This window comes from Nilaparvata lugens, chromosome X (assembly GCF_014356525.2).
Source record: "Nilaparvata lugens isolate BPH chromosome X, ASM1435652v1, whole genome shotgun sequence".
NCBI classification, from domain to species: Eukaryota; Metazoa; Arthropoda; class Insecta; order Hemiptera; family Delphacidae; genus Nilaparvata; species Nilaparvata lugens.
This window is the reverse complement of record NC_052518.1, coordinates 18,744,513-18,767,459: the sequence shown is the minus strand read 5'-3', so window position 1 is coordinate 18,767,459 and position 22,947 is coordinate 18,744,513. Positions and strand designations below refer to the sequence as shown.

Below are 22,947 nucleotides of genomic sequence, written 5' to 3'. Positions count from 1 at the left end.
AAAAGCAGTTGAGGATTATTTGTTATTTGTTAATCAGGGGAAATTTGTGTCTCAAAATGCAATGGAACATAATTATGATTTGTAACGCAAAATTCCTCAAATTAATATGGACCTCGAAGAACCAGAGTTTTAATTTTTATAAAGATAAAGAATAATTGATTTTAACATCACAGTCTAAATTCGGTATGTTGTTTCCAAGTGAAATGAAATTGAATCATTCTACAATCGCCTTGATAATTTCAGACAGTGACTCTAGATCGAGAATCTAGAATGCAAGGTCATAGGATCAAATGACAATGCAGCTGAAATTGTTTCCTGATAATATTCTCAACTCGTCTAAGATTCATATTTTTTGACAAAGAAAGAAATGGAACTGGACACAACATCGCTTTCCTGTCAAATGAATTCATGTCTGTTTTTCATGAAAAATTAAATTGTGAATTGGTTCAACTAAGTACGTTCACTTTACTTTAGATACTATTACTTCAGGTAGATTTTGGTTTACCAGAAGTGAATCAAATTCAACTTAGTAAACTTCAAATCGAACTTAGATTTTGCGTTCGGATGATGGGAAAATAATTTCGTTTAATGGAAGATAAAAGTGATTATAAAAGATCATTAAAGTGATTTAATGAAGATTAAAGTGAAATAAAAGCGATATTGTCTAACCAAAAAAGATCACTGGTGATGATGCCAGTGATTAAATAAATTATGCGGAAATGACAATATATTTTTTATTTCACCTCAATGTGGAAAAATACCACAACATATTTGTTCATAGTGTGAATTTTATTACGTGATTTTACTCATACTCACCAGCTGCCTTATACGCATCTTTGTATGAAAGACATCCCCATGCTAGTAATGTCGTGGTGCTGGCCATTGTAAAACCAAATTTCACTGTGTCACCAGCTGTAAAAAATTAAAATAGAGTCTATTCAAATAGAATATCAACTATTTGTCACCTAGAGAGGATAATTACATATTATTTTCGGGAGCATTGAACCAGAGAGTGTAGAATGTAATTACATTGTATACTCTGTGAATGGAACTAGTGAATACTAAAAAACCTTACATGTCTTGTACATTAATTTTCCAGTGATCATTCTTAATACGACAGGTTTTTAACAAGAGAAAAATAAACATTAACAACAGAGTTGCTAGTTCATTTTTGTGAGTGATTGGTTTTTCAAGAAAACATTGCAAATAGTTTTTGAAATTGAACAATTTTCTAAGAGCTAAATTACTGCTATGTCCGGGTGTTCTTAAAAGGTATTTTTCAAACCTTGTTTTTCTATTCATTGCTCATAGTCCGGTGGAATTCTAAAATTCTCCTTGTTTGCTATAAGGAGACTTTGCAAATACTTTTTTAAATTGAACAATTTTGTGAGCTAAATTACTTCTAGTTCCGGGTGTTTACAATATTCTTCGAATGTTCTGTTCAAATTTAAATACATTTCGAAGGTATTCTAAAATTGTTCAGAACTATTCAAAGTATTCTAGAATATAGTTTTAGAGTGAAGAATCAAGTGACCTGAAAGCTGCAATGTGCTTTCCAGAAGCTTATAATAATTTATCAAGATGTGAGCAAAATAATCATTTTTTTGAAAACCCGATTGTAAAAAAATGTGTTGCAAAGTCATTTGAGAATATTAACTTTACTGTGACTACTTGAGTGCAGTAAAAGTCCAGTAAATATGTAGCATAAATAAAATAAATGTAGGCCTACATTTTTTGAAAAATTTAAAAATAGTTACTTGAAAAATAATCTATAAACCAATGTAATTATTCCATACTCATTGATACATCGAATTAAAAAATATTTTTATTTATTCAACGTTGAAGAAAAATCAACGACTGTTTTCTGGTTACCTACCTAACATCCTTCGATTTGATGATAATTAGATAACCATCACAATGAATATCCTAATGAATACCTTGAAGTTTAAAAAAATAACGTTTTAGTTGAAGTTCAAGTATACCTTGAATTTGATTGACGTTCCGGTTCAGATGAAAGATGAATGATTGTTTTGTTGAATGTGCGAAGGTGTGAATTTATATTTATGGGATAAATGTAATTACTAAGTACCTACACTATATACATCGGTATCCTGAGAATATTTGCAAAGCTCTAAATTTTCATTAAAAGAATGATTCACTGAATTCAATAAATTGATTCACTGAATTCAATAAATTATCTGCCGCGGGCCGCGTAAAATGAGGCTGAGGACTTGAATCGGTGATGAATCCATGATCTAGGACAAGATTATCATAATCCACAATAATGATGATAGTAGTTTTGGATAACCCCTGATTCGATTGAAACACTGCTTTTTGGTCGTTAGATTGGAGTATGCCAGACAGCCTTGAATGTTGAATTAATCCGGGATCATCAACCGAATTTGAGAAAAATAGACTAGCGTACTCCATTAATTTTAACCAAATCATTAAGCTCACCCAGCTTCTACCAGTATTAATAAGTCGAACTAACAGTAGCCTACTGGGATTGGTTCATTATCGATCAGAATAATTAAAACTTGTACCGTAGTTCCAAGAACTTTCGAAGCATATCATTTTTAATTTAAATTCATTTCTTTTGTAAAATACCGTACCTGTCAGTGATTTGAATCTCAAGACAAATCTGGTTTTCCCAGTTGATCACGTACTGTACAAGTACCATTAATGAATGCATAATTTGGATTGTATGTGAGCAGCAAGTCAAGGAGACATAATTCAAGGTTATTAGTTGAAATGGGAAGGGACCAGACAACAGTGAACGTATTGATCGTGATCACATTATTTTGGTTGTTGAATGACTAATAAATAGCGGGTATTCGTATCAAATTGGTGGCTAGTGGCACACCCGGATAAGTCTAATTTTGATTGATACTGCAGTTCATATTGTACTTATTATTACAATATACAAGCATAGTATAATGATTGAATATTAAGACCTATGATAATGGTTGGAAGTTCTGAAACACTCTGTATAATTATAATAAATAATTGTAAATTGTCCATCATATTGATATTGAAAGATATTGTATACACTTGAGATATTTCAGTATAAGTAGGATCTAAAATGTATTTAAATCAAAAATTTGTTATGCATCATTGGCATTTGAATCAAAGAATGTCCAATAAGTCGATATTGAAGCGAAATACTACTTTTCATCCCAGAGTCTTCATCACTTACCGTCGTAGTAGCCTCCAGTCAAATCTTCACCCTTCAGCCCTCTATCATTGAGACTAGAATCACCCCTCCAAGGGATACGGTTGTTGGCAGGGAGCTGCCCGGACCTCTGAGCCTCATAGAACAACAACGAGAGATGGACTACTTTGCTGTAGTCGTATTTGCTGCCAAATACTTGGTAGGTGAAGGTCGATGTTGCTAATAAAACGTACAGCCCAAGATGACTGAAGTTCATCTGTGAAAAGAAACATAAAACTGTGTTCACCACTTGATGATAGTTTTTTACTTTATAAAATACAGAGGAGGAAATAACGATACAGATTGATTGATATTTATTTACATGCCAGGTTTTATGAAACCTATTGCATTTACAATAGAATGATCAAATTCAAATTTCATTTATTCCAATTAACAATATTTAAAATGGTATAAGCAATACAGTAAGATAACAAAATCACACAACTCACCGAAATGGAAAATAATAAGCTGATTATCAAGTAATAATTATACAATAAACAATTATACTGTATATCAGTTAAGTTTTTTATCGTACATATATTGGATTTACAGGATCGTTTTACAGGAATTGAAAAAGTGCTTGCTAGAACTAAAGATAATAAGGCACCTGGTGAGGACAGAATTACAAATGAATCTTTTAAAAATGCTCCAGTGGCTTTTTTTGTGAGGTTAACATACGTTTCCAACAACTTTTTCGACTCCTCTGACTTTCCTGGTTGCTTCGAGGAGTCCATTATCTTCCCGATTTTCAAAAAATGGGACAGCAATGAGCCCGCAAACTACAGAGGAATAGCATTCTGCAATGCAGTGTAAAAGCTGTTTACTGGAACTCTACTTGACAGGCTGGAGAAATGGAAATCACATCACAACATTCCGTGCGAGTTCCAAGCTGGCTTCAGGAAGACCTATTCCATCATAGACAACATATTAAATATCATGAGTATTTTCAACTTTAAACTATGTGATCGGGGGAGGAAACTTTATGCCTTCTTTGTTGATTTTTCAACAATGACAGGCAAACGCTGTTTCATAGACTATCAGCACTAGGAATGTCTCACAAGATGCTAAACGCACTTCGCAGTCTTTATGATGGAGCAACAGCTAGAGTTTGGGGACTTCAAGGACTGTCAGAGAAGTTTGACCTACTGAGCACCTTGCTATTCTTACTATTCCTGAATGATTTTGACCACCCACTGTACAGTCCCGAACTTGCACCTAGCCACTATACTTCCTCTTCTTGCATTTTAAACAGTGGCTCGGTGGACTACGCTTTGAAACCGAAGAGGGACTCAAAAACGCCGTTGTCAACTGGTTCCACTCTCAGGCGGCAAACTTCTATGCACAGGGGTTAAAGAAGCTGGTGCAGCGTTACAAAAGATCCTTACAAGTGAACGGCGATTATGTAGAGAAGTGAAGAAAGATTGTACCTAACTAAATATGACAATAAAATTTGTTTCTTATGAATACATTTTTTCTGTGACCAAACGGCCCTTACTTTATGAACACGCCTCGTATAAGACTGTTTTTCCTTATTTCGTATTTATTCTTTTATTATTTTCATGTTATCAAAATGATTTTTCTATCGATTAAAAGAAAAATGATGTAAAAAACGAGACGAAAAAACAGCTTGCCAACTCCTCCTGACGGCACTTTGCAATAGAGTATATGCCGACGTGATTATTGAATATTACTTGTATAATTATAATGGAATTACATTAAATGAATGCAATTTACTTATTTATTTACATTATTTAATTTATTTGCAGTTATTTTATATGAGTTGAATTTTGTATCAGTTCAAAATTTATGAATAAGGAATAATAAATACTACTTGCTGAAGGTACTATACTCTACCTTTACTGTAGGAATGAATATCACTTAATTTATAAATTCATGAAGAAGTGAAGAAAAGAAAAAGAAAGAGAAAAACTAGCAATCAAGCACTCAACTTGCACACTTTTCAATTCCAGCTTATTTCCGTAATGCATATTGATTAACACCATCATCACAATATTATTTAATCTAATAAATAAATTATGGTGGATAAAGTCTCCAGATATCAGGCATAAGACCTCTAGCATAAGCCATCGGAATATTCCTGTTTTAAAAATAAGTCGATTTTGAATCATCTTAATTTCAAGTGTAATATTATTAAAAAGACTATTATCATAACGAATGACTTTTCATTGAGCGTTCTCTATCTTTAAAATTGAATAAAACAAGCTGAGTGTGAGGTATTTACAAGATTTTTTGTTTAGAAGGTCTATGTACCATTTTTCATGGAATGTGATGAAGTGTGGCCGCCTCGGCTACGCGGGATGGCGGATTCCGAAAATCAATTTTTCCATCTATCTTGCACTCAAATCGGGCTGAATCTCATCGATGTCTTCGGTAATGTTGACTTTTTGAGCATCCATGGTCAGCTGCTTATTGGCATAGACCTGTGACTTAGCATACGGAACCCCCATAAAAAAATAAAAAGTTTAGCGAGTCAAACCACACGATTTTAGTGGCCAGTTGAATTCGCCCGTGAACGAAACAAACATGTTTGGAAATCGACAATCCAGAATCACAATTGTTCTGTGTGATGTCTGGCACATTGCACCCTCTCGTTAAAATCAATTCAATTCAAATATATTGTTCACATCCATATCGTTCAGCTTGGCTACAAGGAATCGATAAAATCATTGGCTATAATCGCCAAGTTGCAATCAGACTCCGAGCTCTAGTGCGCGGCGGCTACCGCTAATTCACCTACACATTCTCATGTATAGCGACAATGGGCCATATGAATAAAGTTGAGCATTTGCTTATACTTCTAAAATATGGAGCATTTGCATCATTTTCTATGAATAAACGTGAGCAAAACCTTTTGCTCATGCTCATCAAAAAAATAGTTTGAGCATCTGCTCAAAAGTAAAAGCTTATACTAAAAATTGTATGAATAAACTAGAGCATTTGCTCAACTTTTGAAGCAAAAGATTCAAAAAAGGTGAGTCTAGTCTAGAACAGCTTATCACCTTTTTTGCTCATAGTAAAATGGCTCAACTAATTCGTATGAGGGAGAGGAAACTATACCAGATACGATCACAACCAATAGTTGAGAATTTTTTTAGATTTAACCATCATATATAATTATCACCATTATTCCTACAAAAGAATAAATACAAAAGATATAAAGATAGCCATCACAAAATAAGAAATATGCATTTAAGAAGATGAGAGTGTTGACGATTATAAGAGGGCTATTGATATTATAAGGTTATGCTGAAGATTATTATAGAGATGAAATTTTTTCACGCTATTATTTCAAAATTCTAAACTCAACTAACCTACAACTCAATTCATAAACAGAAAACACAGCAGACGACGCACACACAAGCGGTGTTCCCTACTTGCATATTTAGCGCTTACGTGATCTATAAAAACAAAGTAAGGCCACAAAGGCGAATCAGCTGATGAAAAATCTTTAAAATACGTGAGCATTTGCTCGAGAGTTCAGGAGCATAAGGTAAGAGTATAAGTTGAAGTTTATTCATATAAAAATGAGCAAATGCTTTATGCTTCTACCTAATGCCCATTGCCCATGAGCAAAACCTTATACTTCATGCTCTTGCTCATGAGCATTTGCTCTGGTTTTATTCATTTGGGCCAGTATTCTTGTCAGACCATGTAATCCATTCTTGTACGGGTGTTATTTCAACATTCATCGAACAGGTTTCCTCAAATTTTCTCATTACAATGCGAATAATTCTCTCGGAAGGACATTTATTACGATCGTAAAATGGGCGAAGCTTTTGAAACATCGTTTGCACAGAACAATTATTATTTTAACAAAACACTTTCATTATTCGCACAACGCTACTACTTTTAATTGTAATTTGGCAAGATAAACTGAATAGATGAGGACCGATCTAACCTGTAGCTTCAACTAGACGACCGCAATCAGCTGTCAACTTCAGGAAGTTCTAACTCTATAAAAGTACACTTCTGACAATGAGTAATTAAGAAAATAAAAGAGAAATCAAAGCTGTGGACTAGAACAAAAACGTTTTATAATATTATATTTTGCACCTAGGGCCGAAAATGAGACTTTTCCGGCTCGAAATTGGTTTCCGAGGCCGAGGACTAGAAAAGATTGAGAGCCGGAAAAACATTTTTGCCCGTGGTGCGAACGCTATTTTTCGCCACACAGAAAAATAAACAATAAATATATGAGAATAATTATTGTTAATTAGGCACTTCCGAAAGCAAAACTGGAAGGTCATAGGTGTAGCAAATCTGAAGTAATCTGAATATCAGAAAATTGTCCAAGTATTTTTATTCTTTATTCTGATTTGTCTAAATATCCTAAAAAAACTATGTTCAATTATGTGGGAGGTTGAGTTTATACTTTTTTATTCTTTCAAATGACAATAAGATGATATTTTTATAAATGTTTTGATTATTGAATAATAAACAAAAACAATGAAAAGTTTTTGATCAGCTGTTTTAGCACTCTTGAAATTTGGCCAATCTGAATGTCAACATCAACAATGCTTGTTGTCGTCGACTTCGGAAGTTTAGGTTTGAAGTTCTATCCTACTCCTAAAATCTGAAGATAATGGGTAAATATTAGCATCAAGTCTAATTTGATAATTATTCTACACATATGCGATGTACATCTTCATCATTATATAGATATTGTGGATGTGTAGAAATTTGATATATAAATTTCTTTTTATTTGTACTTTACAACATTAAAAGTGATGTGGGGACTGTGAGCATATAATCTACATATCGTAGATTATTTTTTTGCTGAGGGTGATGCCCACATGAGCTCTAGGCTTGTACGTGAATAATGAGGCGGATGATAATGTGAGATAATAATGATGAATTAATGAGATAATAATCTACAATTTTAGGTAGGTTCCGAACCACCAGGAAGCGATTTTACAACTCATGAATCATATGCAGAGGAGTTGCTCAAGCGGTCACCCTTAGCAGGTGAATGATTCTAAGCGATAGCCTATCAGCGCGACCACTGAGTTTAAATAGATATAAGACTTTTTTGATACTTCAATATAACATAAATGCGATTTTTTCAACCTTATTATACTCAATAATGTTGTCCAAGCAGTCAGAGTCACATCTTCTCGTACAGATTAGATAAGCGCCATGTTCCCCGCTCTTTGGTTGCTTCGTTGAAGGAGTGGAGTGGTTGCTTGAGGCCAGCTTTGCTAATAGACTTTCATGATCTAAAATAACTTTACGTGGTTCAGAACCCACCTAAAGCTTTAGCTACCATTCATCTCTCATCATTATCATTTTTTTATTGCGGATGATGCCCACATTCCCACTTTTTTGCTTATGCGTGGGTAATGGGAAGTGCGAGAGTGATTTATGATCAAACGTCCATGCCTATTCGAAGGGATTCGGCGGGATTCGAACCCGCGACCAGGAAGCACTAGCAAGCAGACTCAAGGGTGCAACGTCTGAAGGGTCGACTCGGCTATCCTGGACGGCAAATATTGTCTATCATGGAAATATTGATTTTGCAATACTCTTGACGATCTCAAGAGCCTGCTACAATACAATAATCAGAATTAGAATTATTGATCGCACAAGTCTATTGCTCATAAGATATGAGCATCACCTTTAGCAAAATAGAGTGTTCCGAGCTACAAACCCACTCTTGGAATTGCCTTTTTATTTTTAAAGCACTCTGAACTTATAATATTTAATATTCTAGGAAACCAAAATATTTTTTATAAAGGGTATTCTTTAAGAAAATGTAATGTCAAGTCTTCTGGGGAAATTGTATGGCGCTGCTTGAAGAAGACATGTAAAGTGACACTAGTTACGGACGAGCTGATCAAGGATATCATTGAGATTAAAAATAATCATTCTCATTCCCCTTCATGCGATCCCCTTACGAGCATGGAAGCGATTTCAAACTGTAATGGGATTTGTTCAACACCAACAAATTACACTTTTATTTTTTATTTTTGATATAGACCGATATTGCAACAATGACAACAGCCTCATTATTCAGTCTCAAACTACATCTCAAGAATTAATGACTGAAAATGAAAAGCTGAGAAAAGAGATAGATACGTTGCGGGATCAATGGGATGATGCAGCTATAAATACATCTATAGCTAATAATTACGAGAATTAGACAAAACTTTAACTGTTTGCATTGCGAGTACTCAGACTGAACATTCAATGACGTATTTAAATGAGTATGAAGTTCGGTCTGGAACAGAAAAAGTGACTGGTAGGTGCGTCGTTGATGCTGAGACCCAGACTGGGCTTGATGTTGGAGAGGATCAAACAGGTGAATTTATGCAAATAAAAGATTCTCAAAGCATCTACACTCAAACAGAATCGTTCTACGGGTTGTCAACTACAAAATGCAGGCCAGATTGTGATGGTTTGGATATCATTCAAATCCGAGAACAAACAATTAGAACATTAAATGAAAATAATAATTCCCTTCATAAAGAGATCGAAGATTTGGAAGAGGAGATAATAAATAATTATGACAGAATCAACGATTTATTGAGAGAATGTGATCAATTGAAGGACACTGTAGTACGCCTTGAAAATCAGATTAAGGAAATAAACACCAAGCAAAGCTGGGATCCTATGAATTCAAACTGTAGACGCCCTTTAACTTGTGAGTCTTTGGTACGGCAGTTGACAAAAGCAAAGAAATCAATCTTCTCAAACATCCGCGGTCACAATCAGAGCACACCTGGCATCATTAAAATATTCGCAGACAGCCACGGGAGAGGAATAGGAGATAGAATATCAAATAAATCTAATTCTCATGTCTCAAGTACTTGAAGCCGGGAGCTAACTTCAGTACTGTAACTTCCGAATGTCTAAAGGAAAGTAGAGAACTATCTTCAAATGACATGATAATTCTAATGGCAGGAACAAACGATATTGTTAAGAATCCACAAAATAACCTATTGAACTCTATAAAAAATCTACTTCCAAAGCTAACTCATACTCGAGTTCTATTCTCTAATGTTCCACATCGACACGATCTCCATCCTACATCTCTTATCAATATGATAGTATCAGAGACCAATAAAAAATCGAATTAATAGCCAGACAGTTTAAAAATGTGGAAATGTTGGAAATGCAAAAATTGGGAAGAAGATTTCATACCCACCATGGATTGCATCTAAACTTGATAGGGAGACACGTGATCGCCGAGAAAATCATTAATCAATTTCTGAGAATTCAACAGCCGGTTCACCCCAGCAACGTCCCGTCTACACAAGAGCACTCTTTAAACTAGAATCGCCCGACAATGAACATAATTCGGCTGAGGTTAACAATGAACCAAAGTTGATTAACTGTTCGGAATCTCCAATGAAGACAACTTTAATGCTCAGTTTAAACATTGCTGGTGTTGCAAAGAAAATAGAGGACTTCGATCTCATACTTCAGGAACACCAGCCAGCTGTGACTCTTAGTGAACATTGGCTTCCGTTGAATAATAGCCAAGTATTAAACAAACTAAGTGAATATAATCTTGCTGCTTTCTACGGTCGCGACAGCTCGAGGTGGTTTATGTATTTTAATAAACAATCGTTATAACTTCTCTCGTGTCAAGCTGCGCGAAGATATAAAAGTGTTGTCAGTCGAAAAACTATTCGAGTGCATCGGGATTGAACTTACACTACAAATTGGGTGCAAGTCTTTAGTATGTGTTGCTATCTCACTGTATAGAACACCTGACAGTAATGTTGAAATTTTCATACAAAAACTTGAAAGACTATTTGATATAATTAAGAAGGACTCAAAAATAAGCTTATTTTAATTGGAGGAGACTTCAATGTTGATATCCTAAAAAACACCCTGCAGACAAACAATTTCAATGATTTAATTAACTCCTATGGGCTTGAGTTGTTGTTTGACCGAGTAACAAGAGAAACAACATATTCAGCCACATGCATCGACAACATTATTACAAATACACTCTCATATAAGTTGAAACAATTTATTCTAGATTTGAAAATATCAGACCACAAAGCTCTATTAATTGAAATCCATAAATGTCCCATGGAAAGGAAAAATGTGTTCTCCCTCAGAAGAGTCATTACCAAGCCTGCTCTCCAAAATTTCTGTCGCGACCTAGCACCAGTCCCTTGGGAGGGTTGTCTTAAAAGCGGATGCTGTGAAGAATCTTTCAACTCTTTTTTCTCAAATTTCTAAATAATTTTTATCTCTTATTTCCCTCTAAAATGTATTCAGGTTAAAAATGAGAAGAACAAAAAATGGTTGACAAATGGCATTAAAACCTCAATAATTAAAAAAAGAGAATTACTTGTTGAGTCCAGAACAAATAGGGATCCAGAGTTCTTAATTTACTTCAAAAAATTACTGCGAAAGATCATTGATGCCTCTAAGAGAAAAAGCAATGATACTTATATTAACTCGAGTCGAAATATAAATAAAGCTACATGGAAGGTAATAAAGGATGAAATCGGCCATGCTCACATATCCTCCCAACCTATAGAACTGTCAATAGATAATAGAAAAATTTCAGAACCTCTTCTGGTTGCTCAAGCTTTCAACAATTTTTTATATCATTAGGACAAAGTGAAGAGGCTGATAATACTTTCTCTGGATCCAATCAACAGGCATTTGAACCCAACAGCTCAAATCGGTTGCTATCTCAATTTGAATTTTCTACAATCTCAGAAAAAGAAGTATTAAAAATTATAAATAATCTTGAAACCTCAGTCACTGGTGGATGGGATGGAATCACACCTAAAGTGGTAAAATCAGTTGGGTTTTCAATCGGTAAACCTCTCACTCAAATAATAAATCTGGTTTTTAAAAAAGGAATTTCCCCTGAAAAACTCAAATTCTCTATTGTTAAACCAATATTTAAAAAAGGGAGTCGTACTTGTCCTGAAAACTTCCGCCCCATAGCAATCCAGACTATATTCTCTAAAATTATAGAACGAGCAGTTTTCCTCCAACTCAACAATTACTTTGAAAGTAACAACTTACTTTACAATGGACAATTTGGCTTCCGTAAAAGTAGATCAACAATGCAAGCAATATCTGAAGTGGTTGACAGCAGCCTCCGAGCATTGGATGGGTCACGGAGTATAGTGTGTATCTTCTGCGATTTATCCAAGGCCTATGACAGGGTTAATCACAAAATTCTACTAAAAAAACTTGCTTATTATGGGGTCACAGCCAAAGTATTAGACTTTTTTGAATCTTACTTGACAGGGAGACGCCAAGTGGTAAGAGTTATTAACAATAAAGGGGCTATTATTGATTCGGACTGGTTGTTTCAACCCAATGGAATTCCCCAGGGAACAATACTGGGTCCAATACTTTTTAACATTTATGTGAATGATCTCCCAAAAAAACTAGATTCCAAGGTCATTCTATTCGCCGATGATACAACAATTCTAGTTGAGGGCTCAAAAGGGGATATCCAAATCAAGACTCAAACGGCAATTTCAGACTTGAATCACTTGCTCAATGAGAATCACCTTAAACTAAATACCAACAAAACAAAAATTCTTCAATTTACAGCATCCCGTTGAACTTTAAACAACAATATAACTAACGTAGACCTATCAGGCTACGATCAGTCAAAAGTGATGAGGTTTCTCGGGGTCGAGCTGCAGGATGACTTGAAGTGGGGTGATCAGGTGCAGCGTCTCTTGCATAGGATATCTGCTATTCTGTTCTCGCTGAGGTGTGTGAGTGGAGCAGTAGGGTATAATTCCCTGCTTGCGATCTATCATGGATATCTCATGTCTGTCATTCGTTACAGTTTGATATTCTGGGGTGGCTATGACACACACCTTGGGGTAATTTTCAGGAGGCAGAAAAGAGCTCTGAGAATAATCTTCAACCTCAGTGCCCGAACATCCTGTAGGCCGTATTTTGTGAGAGAGAGAGTATATTAACTGAGCCAGCCATGTACTTTCTGGAGATCATCACGTACGTTAGTAAAAATTGGAGGGCATTCTCATCCGTTTTACTTGATCATTCCTACAATACGAGGAGTGGTGGCTCAATCCTCGGTTACCCGGCACATAGACTATCCCTTCTGGAGAAAGGCCCACACTATTGCGCAATAAAAATTATAAATAGACTCCCCCATAATTTTAAAGATTTTTCCAACTTTTCAAAGATGACCGGAAGGATAAGGAAGGTTCTGTTAAAAAGAGCGCCATACACAGTGGATGAATGTGTGGATGTCTTGAGGGAAGAAAATTACATGTCATAGAATTATTACAAAATAAACATTTCCTTTAAATCAACTGAAATTAATCGATTTCTTCCAGGGGGTGTTCCTGAAGGCAGGGTTTTCCTTTGACGTCTCCTCCTTGCACTATTGTATTTTCTGTGTTTATTATTGATTGTGACGATTCAATGTTGTGAAGCTTGTCTTTTGTATGCAACTACTTGCACTTTTGTATTTTCTGTGTCTATTATTGATTATGACGATTCAATGTTGTGAAGCTTGTCTTTTGTATATAACTACTTGCACTTTTGTATTTTCTGTGTTTATTATTGATTGTGACGATTCAATGTTGTGAAGCTTGTCTTTTATATGCAACTACTTGAATAAATGAAATTTGATTGATTTGATATTTAAAATATTGTAACTTTGCACTTTGATAATATACGTGAGTTGAGAAAACGTTGCAACACAAATAAGGGGTTCGCCTTCAAACCCATCTCCCCCTTCCGAATCACGGAAGAGCAGGAAGAGTGATTGGGGGAGGGAATTGTCTAGGGAGAAATGTAGTCAACTGTCAAAATTTTGGTTTTTCGATTTTCTGAGGACATTATTGATTCGCGCATTGATAGAATTTAAAAATAAAGTATAGTAGGTATCACCAATTTATTGAGCATAGTAATGACTACAGCTCAAACCAAACGACTTGAAGTATAGTAGGTATCACCAATTAAGTATAGTGATGACTATAACTCAAACCAAATGACCTGAAATGAATAACTATCACTGGGTCCACCTGAATTGGAAATTTCTCCATCTCAATTCCCAGTTTTTAATTGAACATTACAGTGTTTGTTACATAATTATCAGCAGTCAATTATAGTCTAGCTGTTCATTCTGGAGATGATTTGCGGTCAAACTGAAATATTTTCCTTGTAAGTTAATTTTCTGTAATGACCGCAATTTCCTGTTGGTTGAGACGAGCTGTGATGAAGAATTTCTCAATCTGATAATTACAGATTGATGTCTCGTGTTTACAGCCTTTGTTCAAGAAATTCATTCAAGGTTGAGATGAATAAATGTTCATTGAAATTCAATGACCGAAATTATTGAATTGAATAAATTGAAAACTTAAATCAATAGTAAACATGAAGTCACAGTTGTTGGACGGTAAATCCATTTTTATCTCAATTTCCCCTAATTGATTTTAGTAATGAAAATTGTAGATTCTCTGGGAAAGACCTGGCAAAGCACCCTTCAAATGTACGCTTAGATTGATTTGTCTTAATTGATATGAATGAATATTGATTATAATGTTATAATATATATTTCGTTAATTTATATTACAATTTACAAAAGAGCAGTTTAGTCTGATTAATCTAGATTCACAGAACCTATGAATTTATCTAGATGAAAAATGGTAAACCTAATGTTCTCTGCCATGGTAAAAAATGGTAAAAGAGTACTCTGCCATTAGTAAAGTATGCCAATATCGAACCTGTATGCCTGTCGTATATATCTGTATTAATGAAGGCACAGATAACGTAATAAAATCATAGCTCCATATTGTTGAACGTTGAATACACCGGTTCTCGTCCGATCACCGGATTTAAGCTTTATAGGCTTACTGTCTTTGATAGAAGCCAAATGAGAGTTTTGTAGTAGCCTATACATAAATCGCTGTACAGTATATATCGCGAAAAAGCGAGTCCTCTTTTGGAAGCTTTCAGCTTTGATTTGACGAGTCTTGCTATCTATAACTGTTCTGCTCATGGATTCGATTTCCGATCTACCTGGCATTTATTTCACCATCCATCGTACCCAAGCACTAGTCAAACAATCATGTGGTCACAAACACCAAAAAATTTTGTCTCAAGTGATAAAAGCTTGCATCACATTACATCATCGAACACTGCATTTGACTAAAACAGTTAAAATGCCGCAGGCTACTTGATTGGAAGTTTGCAGCAAAGAAAAAACAATCTTCCACCAGGAAACTTCACTGAGCAAGTTTTCGATCATAGCATAAACTAGAAGATGATTTTGGCCTCGGGCTGCAAATTACTGGGAAAGAGGGTTATCCCTAGCTTGACTATGCTCTTGCTCGTTTCATTTGCATGATCGTAGCAAAGAAGAACAATAAATAGCTGTATTCGAATTAGCATATAATCTTGGATGATGGACTTGGCTGGATGTTTTATTCAGATTGCAAACACAAACAGTACGAATGAGAGCAATAACAATGTTCATAAGAGACAAATAAATGGGAAATTCAAAACTGAAAAAATCGTTCTGTCGTTCAAAGGTGTTATTAATAAGTATTACTCTTCACTATCAATCAAACGTCTCATCAATTAAACGCAGCGAGCAATTTCAATATATTCTTCTAATATATTCTGTACAGCTGCCCTTCCCTTTCCACTGCGTTTTTTATCCAAAATGGTTTCCCTTCCCCGATCCAAATTTTCTGACACCTTCGCTCACCACTTCCACACATCCATATTCATATCAATATAAAACTGACTCTTTTCCTTATTCCATTCTCGAAACATATTCAATACGTACTTCTTCCTTGTAAAATCGTTCATTTTGTTATTTCCGAATTTTAAAGAACTATGTACTTGATTTTCCTCCGTGAACTGATTTTAACTAATCTACAACTTCAATTGATTGTCATGAATAAAAATAGGTGCATGAATGAATGCAATTTGAATACCTCGTGCAGGTATGAGTAGAGTACTCTGTCATCAGTAACGTACGCTAATATCGTATAATATATCTATATTGATAGGAGCACAGAGGAACGTGATATTAAAAAGCATAGAGGAAGCACGTAATAAAATCATATCTTCTTATTGTCTTTGATAGAAGCCAGTGGAAAATTTTACAAGTGCTGTGCCACAAAACGAGTCTTTTAGTACGGTACCTTTATGTTATCCTTCTATTCTATACATTATACTTATGACAACTTGAACATAAACAGAATTTATGACTGTCCATAAGGAAGTTATTGTATCAATTTGGATGCAAATTGCGCCGAAATATACATTAGCGTTCCTCAATTTGCATGTTTTCCATATATTTTTTAAAATACATATTGAGCCGAAAATAAAACAATGAAAATGAATGCTGGTGTCATCATTTCGATTTTTGAAAGAGATTCTCTGACCTTACATGATAGATGACCTCACATATAGATGAAATAATAAGTAAAGCGGTGGTGATTTAAAGCAGAGCAAGAGGATTTTTGCCCTTGATACAGGATAATGCTAGTTACAGTGATAAAAATATTAAGGTAGTTTTTATCAGTGATATCCTCTTTAAGAATTCAACTACTTGCGATTCTAGGATAATTTACAAGAGTTACAGTACAGCACAGAAACATCGTCATAATCTTGTGCATATAACGGTAGTTAAGCAACCGCATTTGATTTGAATTCTACGTTCAATCTATTATAAATTAGTCTTTCTCATGTAAGCCTTCTTCAGATTATAACGAAAAATGATTGAAAATGGTTATATTTGGGTTGAGATTACGAATACAGGAAACATAACAAACCAAGCCCAATGTGTGAATATTATTTATTACTTTTCATCGGTGTTCATAATTCTGTGGCTTGGTGCAATAACTACTAGTACCTATGTCAAAATATCAACTTTCTCACAAATCAGCTTGAAAGTTCACCTTGTATTTTCGAACTACGGCATTTCGATACGGAAATGTGAGTCCTAGAAGTGCATAAGTCGACATTGGCAGTTCTCACACTCTGAGAGTGGAATTACTAAATACTAAAACTAACTTACTAAATCATGACATTGGTAGTATAAATGTTATAACTTTTTATTGCTTTGAGATAGGACATTGGCACTTCTGGAACTGAAAATAAACTATATTAGTGATGTATTAGTGTATTAAACTCATTTTTTAGAAAAATTGACATTGGTAGTTTTTGCACCAAGCCACAGAATTATTCAATATTTTTTATTAGATTGTGCATTCTGCAAGATCCCAAAGGAGCTAGAATATTTGTTTAGTTTGACCAGAATCATGTTGTACCTATGTTGATTTAGCCGAAGAGAAATACATCCATGGGATGAAGCTCTTATAGATTGAACAATTATCAAAATTTATCCCTTTTATATGTACCGTATTTTACAGCTTCAAATGTCTTTCTTGTTTCAAGACTGGATTCGGATGTCTTGTAAGGATCGTGATGGACTGTCCGAGTTCTACTCCTAGAATGGTCGTGTTACACTTGATTATTCAGGATCACCTGTTGAAAGCAGTATTGATTCTGTTCCTGGGAAAGCCAAAGCTGGCAATAATTACAGTTCTATGTAGCAGAGGCTGAACCGGACGTAAATTTTGATGGAGTGTGAAGGTAGGGGGGTTAAATACCTTTTGGAATTTTTGTTGTTCGAGGAGAAGTCTGTTCACGTTGGATATTGTTTACACAACACTCTTGATGCGAGTGAGATTTTTCATTTCCCAATTTTTCATATCGCATCAGGTAAACAGAGATCGTCGCCCTTACATGAAGAGAATTCAATTTTTCCTTTTATACGAGACTGACCTTCTTACAACCGGTTATGAAAGAGAGGTATCGGAAATATTGGTAGAAATATATTGGTATAGAGGTAGAAATATTGTTAGCTCAAGATTATTATACATTTTATGAAATGAAAGACATAATATAATATTATTGATATTCACTTGAATTCTTCTCCACTTTCCACTTTCTCCATTTTTTGCTCATTACATACACATTCATTTACGACGACAATGACGACCAAAACTAAAACCGGTTTCTCAGATGAAATAAAATAGAACTTAAAAATACAACGATACTTGGAAGTACGTCATGTACAATCGAACGACATGAACATCAGAAGACAACTTGATTGTTGCTAAATTATGAAGTTACATGGTTGGAGATTCAATAAAATTTGGAATTTTCTACTTACTCTAGAATTGAAATTGAATAGCAAATCAAGTAGTCCTGTTCGAAACATAATAAAACCAATTAGACCAATAGAAAATTCTCTGTTCGATTCGAAAGCATCCGAAAATCAATTTTGAAATCCATACAAGTATTGACGTTTCGTCGTGTCCCAGTTCATGACGTCCTTGTCTCATTCATTCTCGAATCAATTTGCAAACGAATATTTCATGGAGAGAAAGTTGGGATTCAAAGAAACCTTTTGAACCGCTCTTGCAATAGACTAATGCTTTCTAGGAAGCTGAAGCTCCTTGATCAGACAGTATAGATTGAAAAATGTTGTGCCAAAAGGAATCGGCACTATGCCTCATTCTGCACATCTTCATTCCTTGTGATGTACTAACGAGACGCAGACGTTCCCATTTGTCTGAGAATTATTATCAACGAGGTCATAGAAGAAAGCATCCAGACTGAGTTTTGTTGTAGGAGGCCACGGTTCTTTCCTAGGGAAATATTAAAATACAACGTAGTATTACAATCAAGTTTATTATTATATTTCATACAATTCTTATAACATTATTTATTTATTTATTTATTCATGGAGGCAACAGGTAGAAACCCCATTTTGCCTCCTCCACACTTTACAATAATTTCCAACATAATACAATTTTCAATAAAAAGAAGAAAGTGAATATGAGAAAATAATAAATTATAAAAATAGCTAATTATAAAATTAAGAGAATGAAATAAGACGAAAAATAGAAGAAATATACAGTCGTATATAGAATAATAAAAATACATTAACTGAATTCAATAAGTAAAAATGCACACATACCTCAGTAAACTATAATCATTACTAGTATATAGACAAGAGGATAGCCTTTATGAGGATAATTGAATAGAAGAAATGCAAGCGCAAATCACGAAATGATGGACCACATACTACAAGACTAAATCATATGAAATCCTTCGGAATTTGGAGAGGGAGAACCAGAAGATGTCCAAGTGCTCTGAATAAGTATTGAAAATTCTTTGAGCTCTACTTAGAGGAAAGTTATAATGTCTTACCGTTCTGGAGCGAGAAATATGAAATGAAAATCCAGAACGTCGAGCAATGGTATTTATATATATGTTAATTTTAGAAAGCAGGTAGGAAGAATCAATGTTATTATTTAACAGATTGTACAGAAAAACAAGTAATTTAACATCACGTCTTACTTTCAGTGATTTAATATTGAACATACTTCTGAGGGAGTTGGTTGGGTAATCAAAGGGACAGAAAACCCTGTGCTTTTTATAATATATACATCTCAAAAATTTGTTTTGCAAGCGTTCTAGAAGGTGAATCTGTTCATTATGATAAGGATTCCATACTTCGCATGCATACTCTAATAGACTCCTCACAATTGATTTGTATAAGAGTAGCAGAGGTCAGGGGTGCCCAGCCCCCCCAAGGGCAATGGCGCAAGCCCCCCCCCCAATCCAAGTGTAATGCCCCCCCCCCAAAGTATCCCAATTCCCAAGCCTTTAGTTTTTTGCATTAGTCAGTGTATGACAATAAAATTCACATCTTACATTCTAATCTTCCAAAGGGCATTATTTACCTTTGTTCTTGTGAGGAATTCTTTCTGTTTTCATAATATTGTAAAAATATATACCATCGTTTCTTATCTCTTTTAAAATAGAAATAAAGTATCTTTTTGAGACTAGCAGTGCACCCGTTCTTGTTCGGAAGGACTAAAAAGTACTACATTACATCAGGAATAACTACATTACAAATATTTTAATAGGATATTAAAAGATAAGTAAGGGAGGCTTTGCTTTTTAAATGTAAAGGTTACTTATAAAAAGTTGAATAATAATATCATTTATATTCTTTTATTGCAAAAGAATATTGCATAGCAATTTTGGTGAACATTCATACAAATTTGGAACAATTTTATTCATATAATATATATTGTCGGCAAGTTTAGGTATTCTAAATCCTATACTATTAAACGAGAAATTTCTGTTTAGATGTTTATATGTTTGTATTTCACCGGATCTCGAAAACGGCTCTAACAATTCTCACGAAATTCAGAACATAGTATGTTCATAATATAAAAATTCGATTGCACTAGTTCTCATCCCTGGGGAAACTCGCTGAAGGACATTAAAAGAATTTATTCATCCTTGGAAAAACAGCTGATGATTTCGTTGTCTGTTGATAATGGAAGTGAGTGAGCGAGTGCATGTGTGTAGGACTCAGACAAAATTATGACTCAGCTGTTGAACTTTTGTACCTAATTCAATCAGGTACTTAGTGGCAGTTGTACAAAAGCCGGTTAAATTTTAATCCTGATCAATTCCAGTAGAACCAATCAGATAAGCTATCTTTTTGAGATGGTCTTCTGTGATTTGGTTCTCGTGAAATTAATCAGGATTAAAATTTAACATGCTTTTGTGAGAGAAATTTTTGCATTCCTCTGCGAATTAATCTCAATCCACTGTGATTAGATAGAACCTTTCTATATGAACTATGAATATTTATTATAATTTCTTCTTTCTTAATAATTCTTATATGCTTTTGTAGGTACCCCAGAGCGGAGCTCGGTGCCCCGATATTTATCATAAATTGGAACAGGTTGTCACTGATGTTGTGTTGTTGGTAGTATTTACTTTTTAACATTACAGGAGTAAAATAATAAAACAAGTCGAACAAAATGTATCTTCAAATGGTTTGGTTTTTGGAATAAAGATATCATCTGAACAAGTACATTTTGTAAATTCTATCTATTAATACCAAATATCGGGGCACCAAGCTTTGCTCGTTATTTATTCATTGATAAACAGAACTCAATTCTTTGAAATGATTGGGGAAGGACTAACAGGCACAGCCCAAAACTGTTTCTTCCCTGAATTTTGATTTATTCACTATAAAATTTATAGTTGGAATATTTAATATTCCAAAAAGTAGGTTATGTTTCACAGACTTGAATTCAAGTGAAATTTTCAGTCCAAATATTTGAAAACATAAAAGTTCTAATTCAGATTGTTTAGATATCAAATTGAATAACAAAATAACACTCACTAATCACTTAGAACTGTAAAATAATGATTAACTTTGAATATTATGATATATACCATCTCATTACAACAAATCAGTTTACTGTATTTTGATTGAGTCAATTAAAATTTCTAGATTTCTCGCGAGATACAATGAGCTAATTTATTACACAGCTGATCTCCCACACAGGCACACGCATCTTCTGTTATCGACAGATGACGAAATCATCATCTGTTTTCCAAGGATGAATTATCGTTTTTAGGTCCTTCAGGGAGTTTTCTCAGGGATGAGACCTAGTGCAATCGAATTTTGATATCATAAACCTACTATATTCCGAATTTCGTGAAAATCGTTAGAGCCGTTTCCGAGATCCGTTGAACATAAATAACCATATAACCAGATAGCCAGATAACCAGATATAAAAATAGAAAGATACAAACAGATATACAGAAATTGCTCGCTTAATATAATAGGATAACAACTTATAGTCCAGTCAAATGGTCGTTTTTCAGGAAACAGCCCCGAAAGAATTTTTTTCGATAGTTCTATTTGTATTTTGGGGCGCTAAATTCTAATCTGAAATTTGCTCACATGCCAGAGGGTGACTTCACCCCCAAAATTTTGGACTTTTTTCAAGTTTTCCATTTAATCTCAAGAACCTTGAATTTATCGAGATAAAGCATTCTCTATATAATATTAAAGATAATAAAAATTTTTTTCCAATGAATTGACTGGTCGCGCAGGACTACTTTTTGGATTTTTTATCTGAAGTGTTCCACAAGATACACAACTTTGAATGTGCGAGAAATTTGTGATATTTCCGGATTTCCCCCATTTTCACAGTCTCGCATATGCAACGTTGCGTATCTTGTGGAACACTTCAGATAAAAAATCCAGAAAGTAGTCTAGGTTGTGATGAATTTTCTCCTCTTTTCACTCCCATTAATTATTCTTCTGTTTTCAATACCGTTAAAAAGTTACAGCCAATTGAATGATGATTTTTATTTTCTTATTTTTCTTGCAATTTTACTGTTATTAAAGAGTCTCTAAAATGAGTACAATACATGATAGAAACTTGCGATTGGTCTTAAATGAGAGAAAATTTCATGCTCTATAAGCTGAGTTGCCATAAATTGATCTTGCATTACTGTTTATATCGAAAAACTGTCGAGACTGTAAAAATGAGAAAAATATAGAAAATTTCTTGATTTTTTGAATCAAACGTATCTTACTTCACGATTATATTTTTACAAAAATCATTCATCTCACATAAACGAGGAGATTCTTTTAGTTTGCGATGTTGTTTATAATTGCATTTCCATTTCAGAGACATTAATATCATCATAAAACGCCTTCGAAATTAAAATAATCATTAGATTAAAATGTACATTACAATTTAACTTATCATTGTGCTTTTATAAAATTAGGTTGCAACAGCAAGGAAACTCAAAAACAAGATCATTAAAAATTAAAATCAAGCAAAGGAAATCAGAATAATATTGGATGATGAAGTTATAATTTATTTTTTTCAAAG

The 22,947-nt window shown here is 34.2% G+C and overlaps 1 protein-coding gene across 1 annotated transcript in view; it reads right to left on the bottom strand.

Moving 5' to 3' along the window:
• The window catches only part of LOC111056901 (endoglucanase E-4), a 66,229-nt gene that overhangs the window by 12,840 nt on the left and 30,442 nt on the right, over positions 1–22,947 (bottom strand). The window contains exons 2-3 of the mRNA XM_022344312.2: positions 3,197–3,428; positions 817–912 (exon numbers count right to left, since the gene is read on the bottom strand). Of these exons, the coding sequence (XP_022200004.1) occupies positions 817–912; positions 3,197–3,428 (328 nt within the window). The remainder of the gene's footprint in view (positions 1–816; positions 913–3,196; positions 3,429–22,947) is intronic.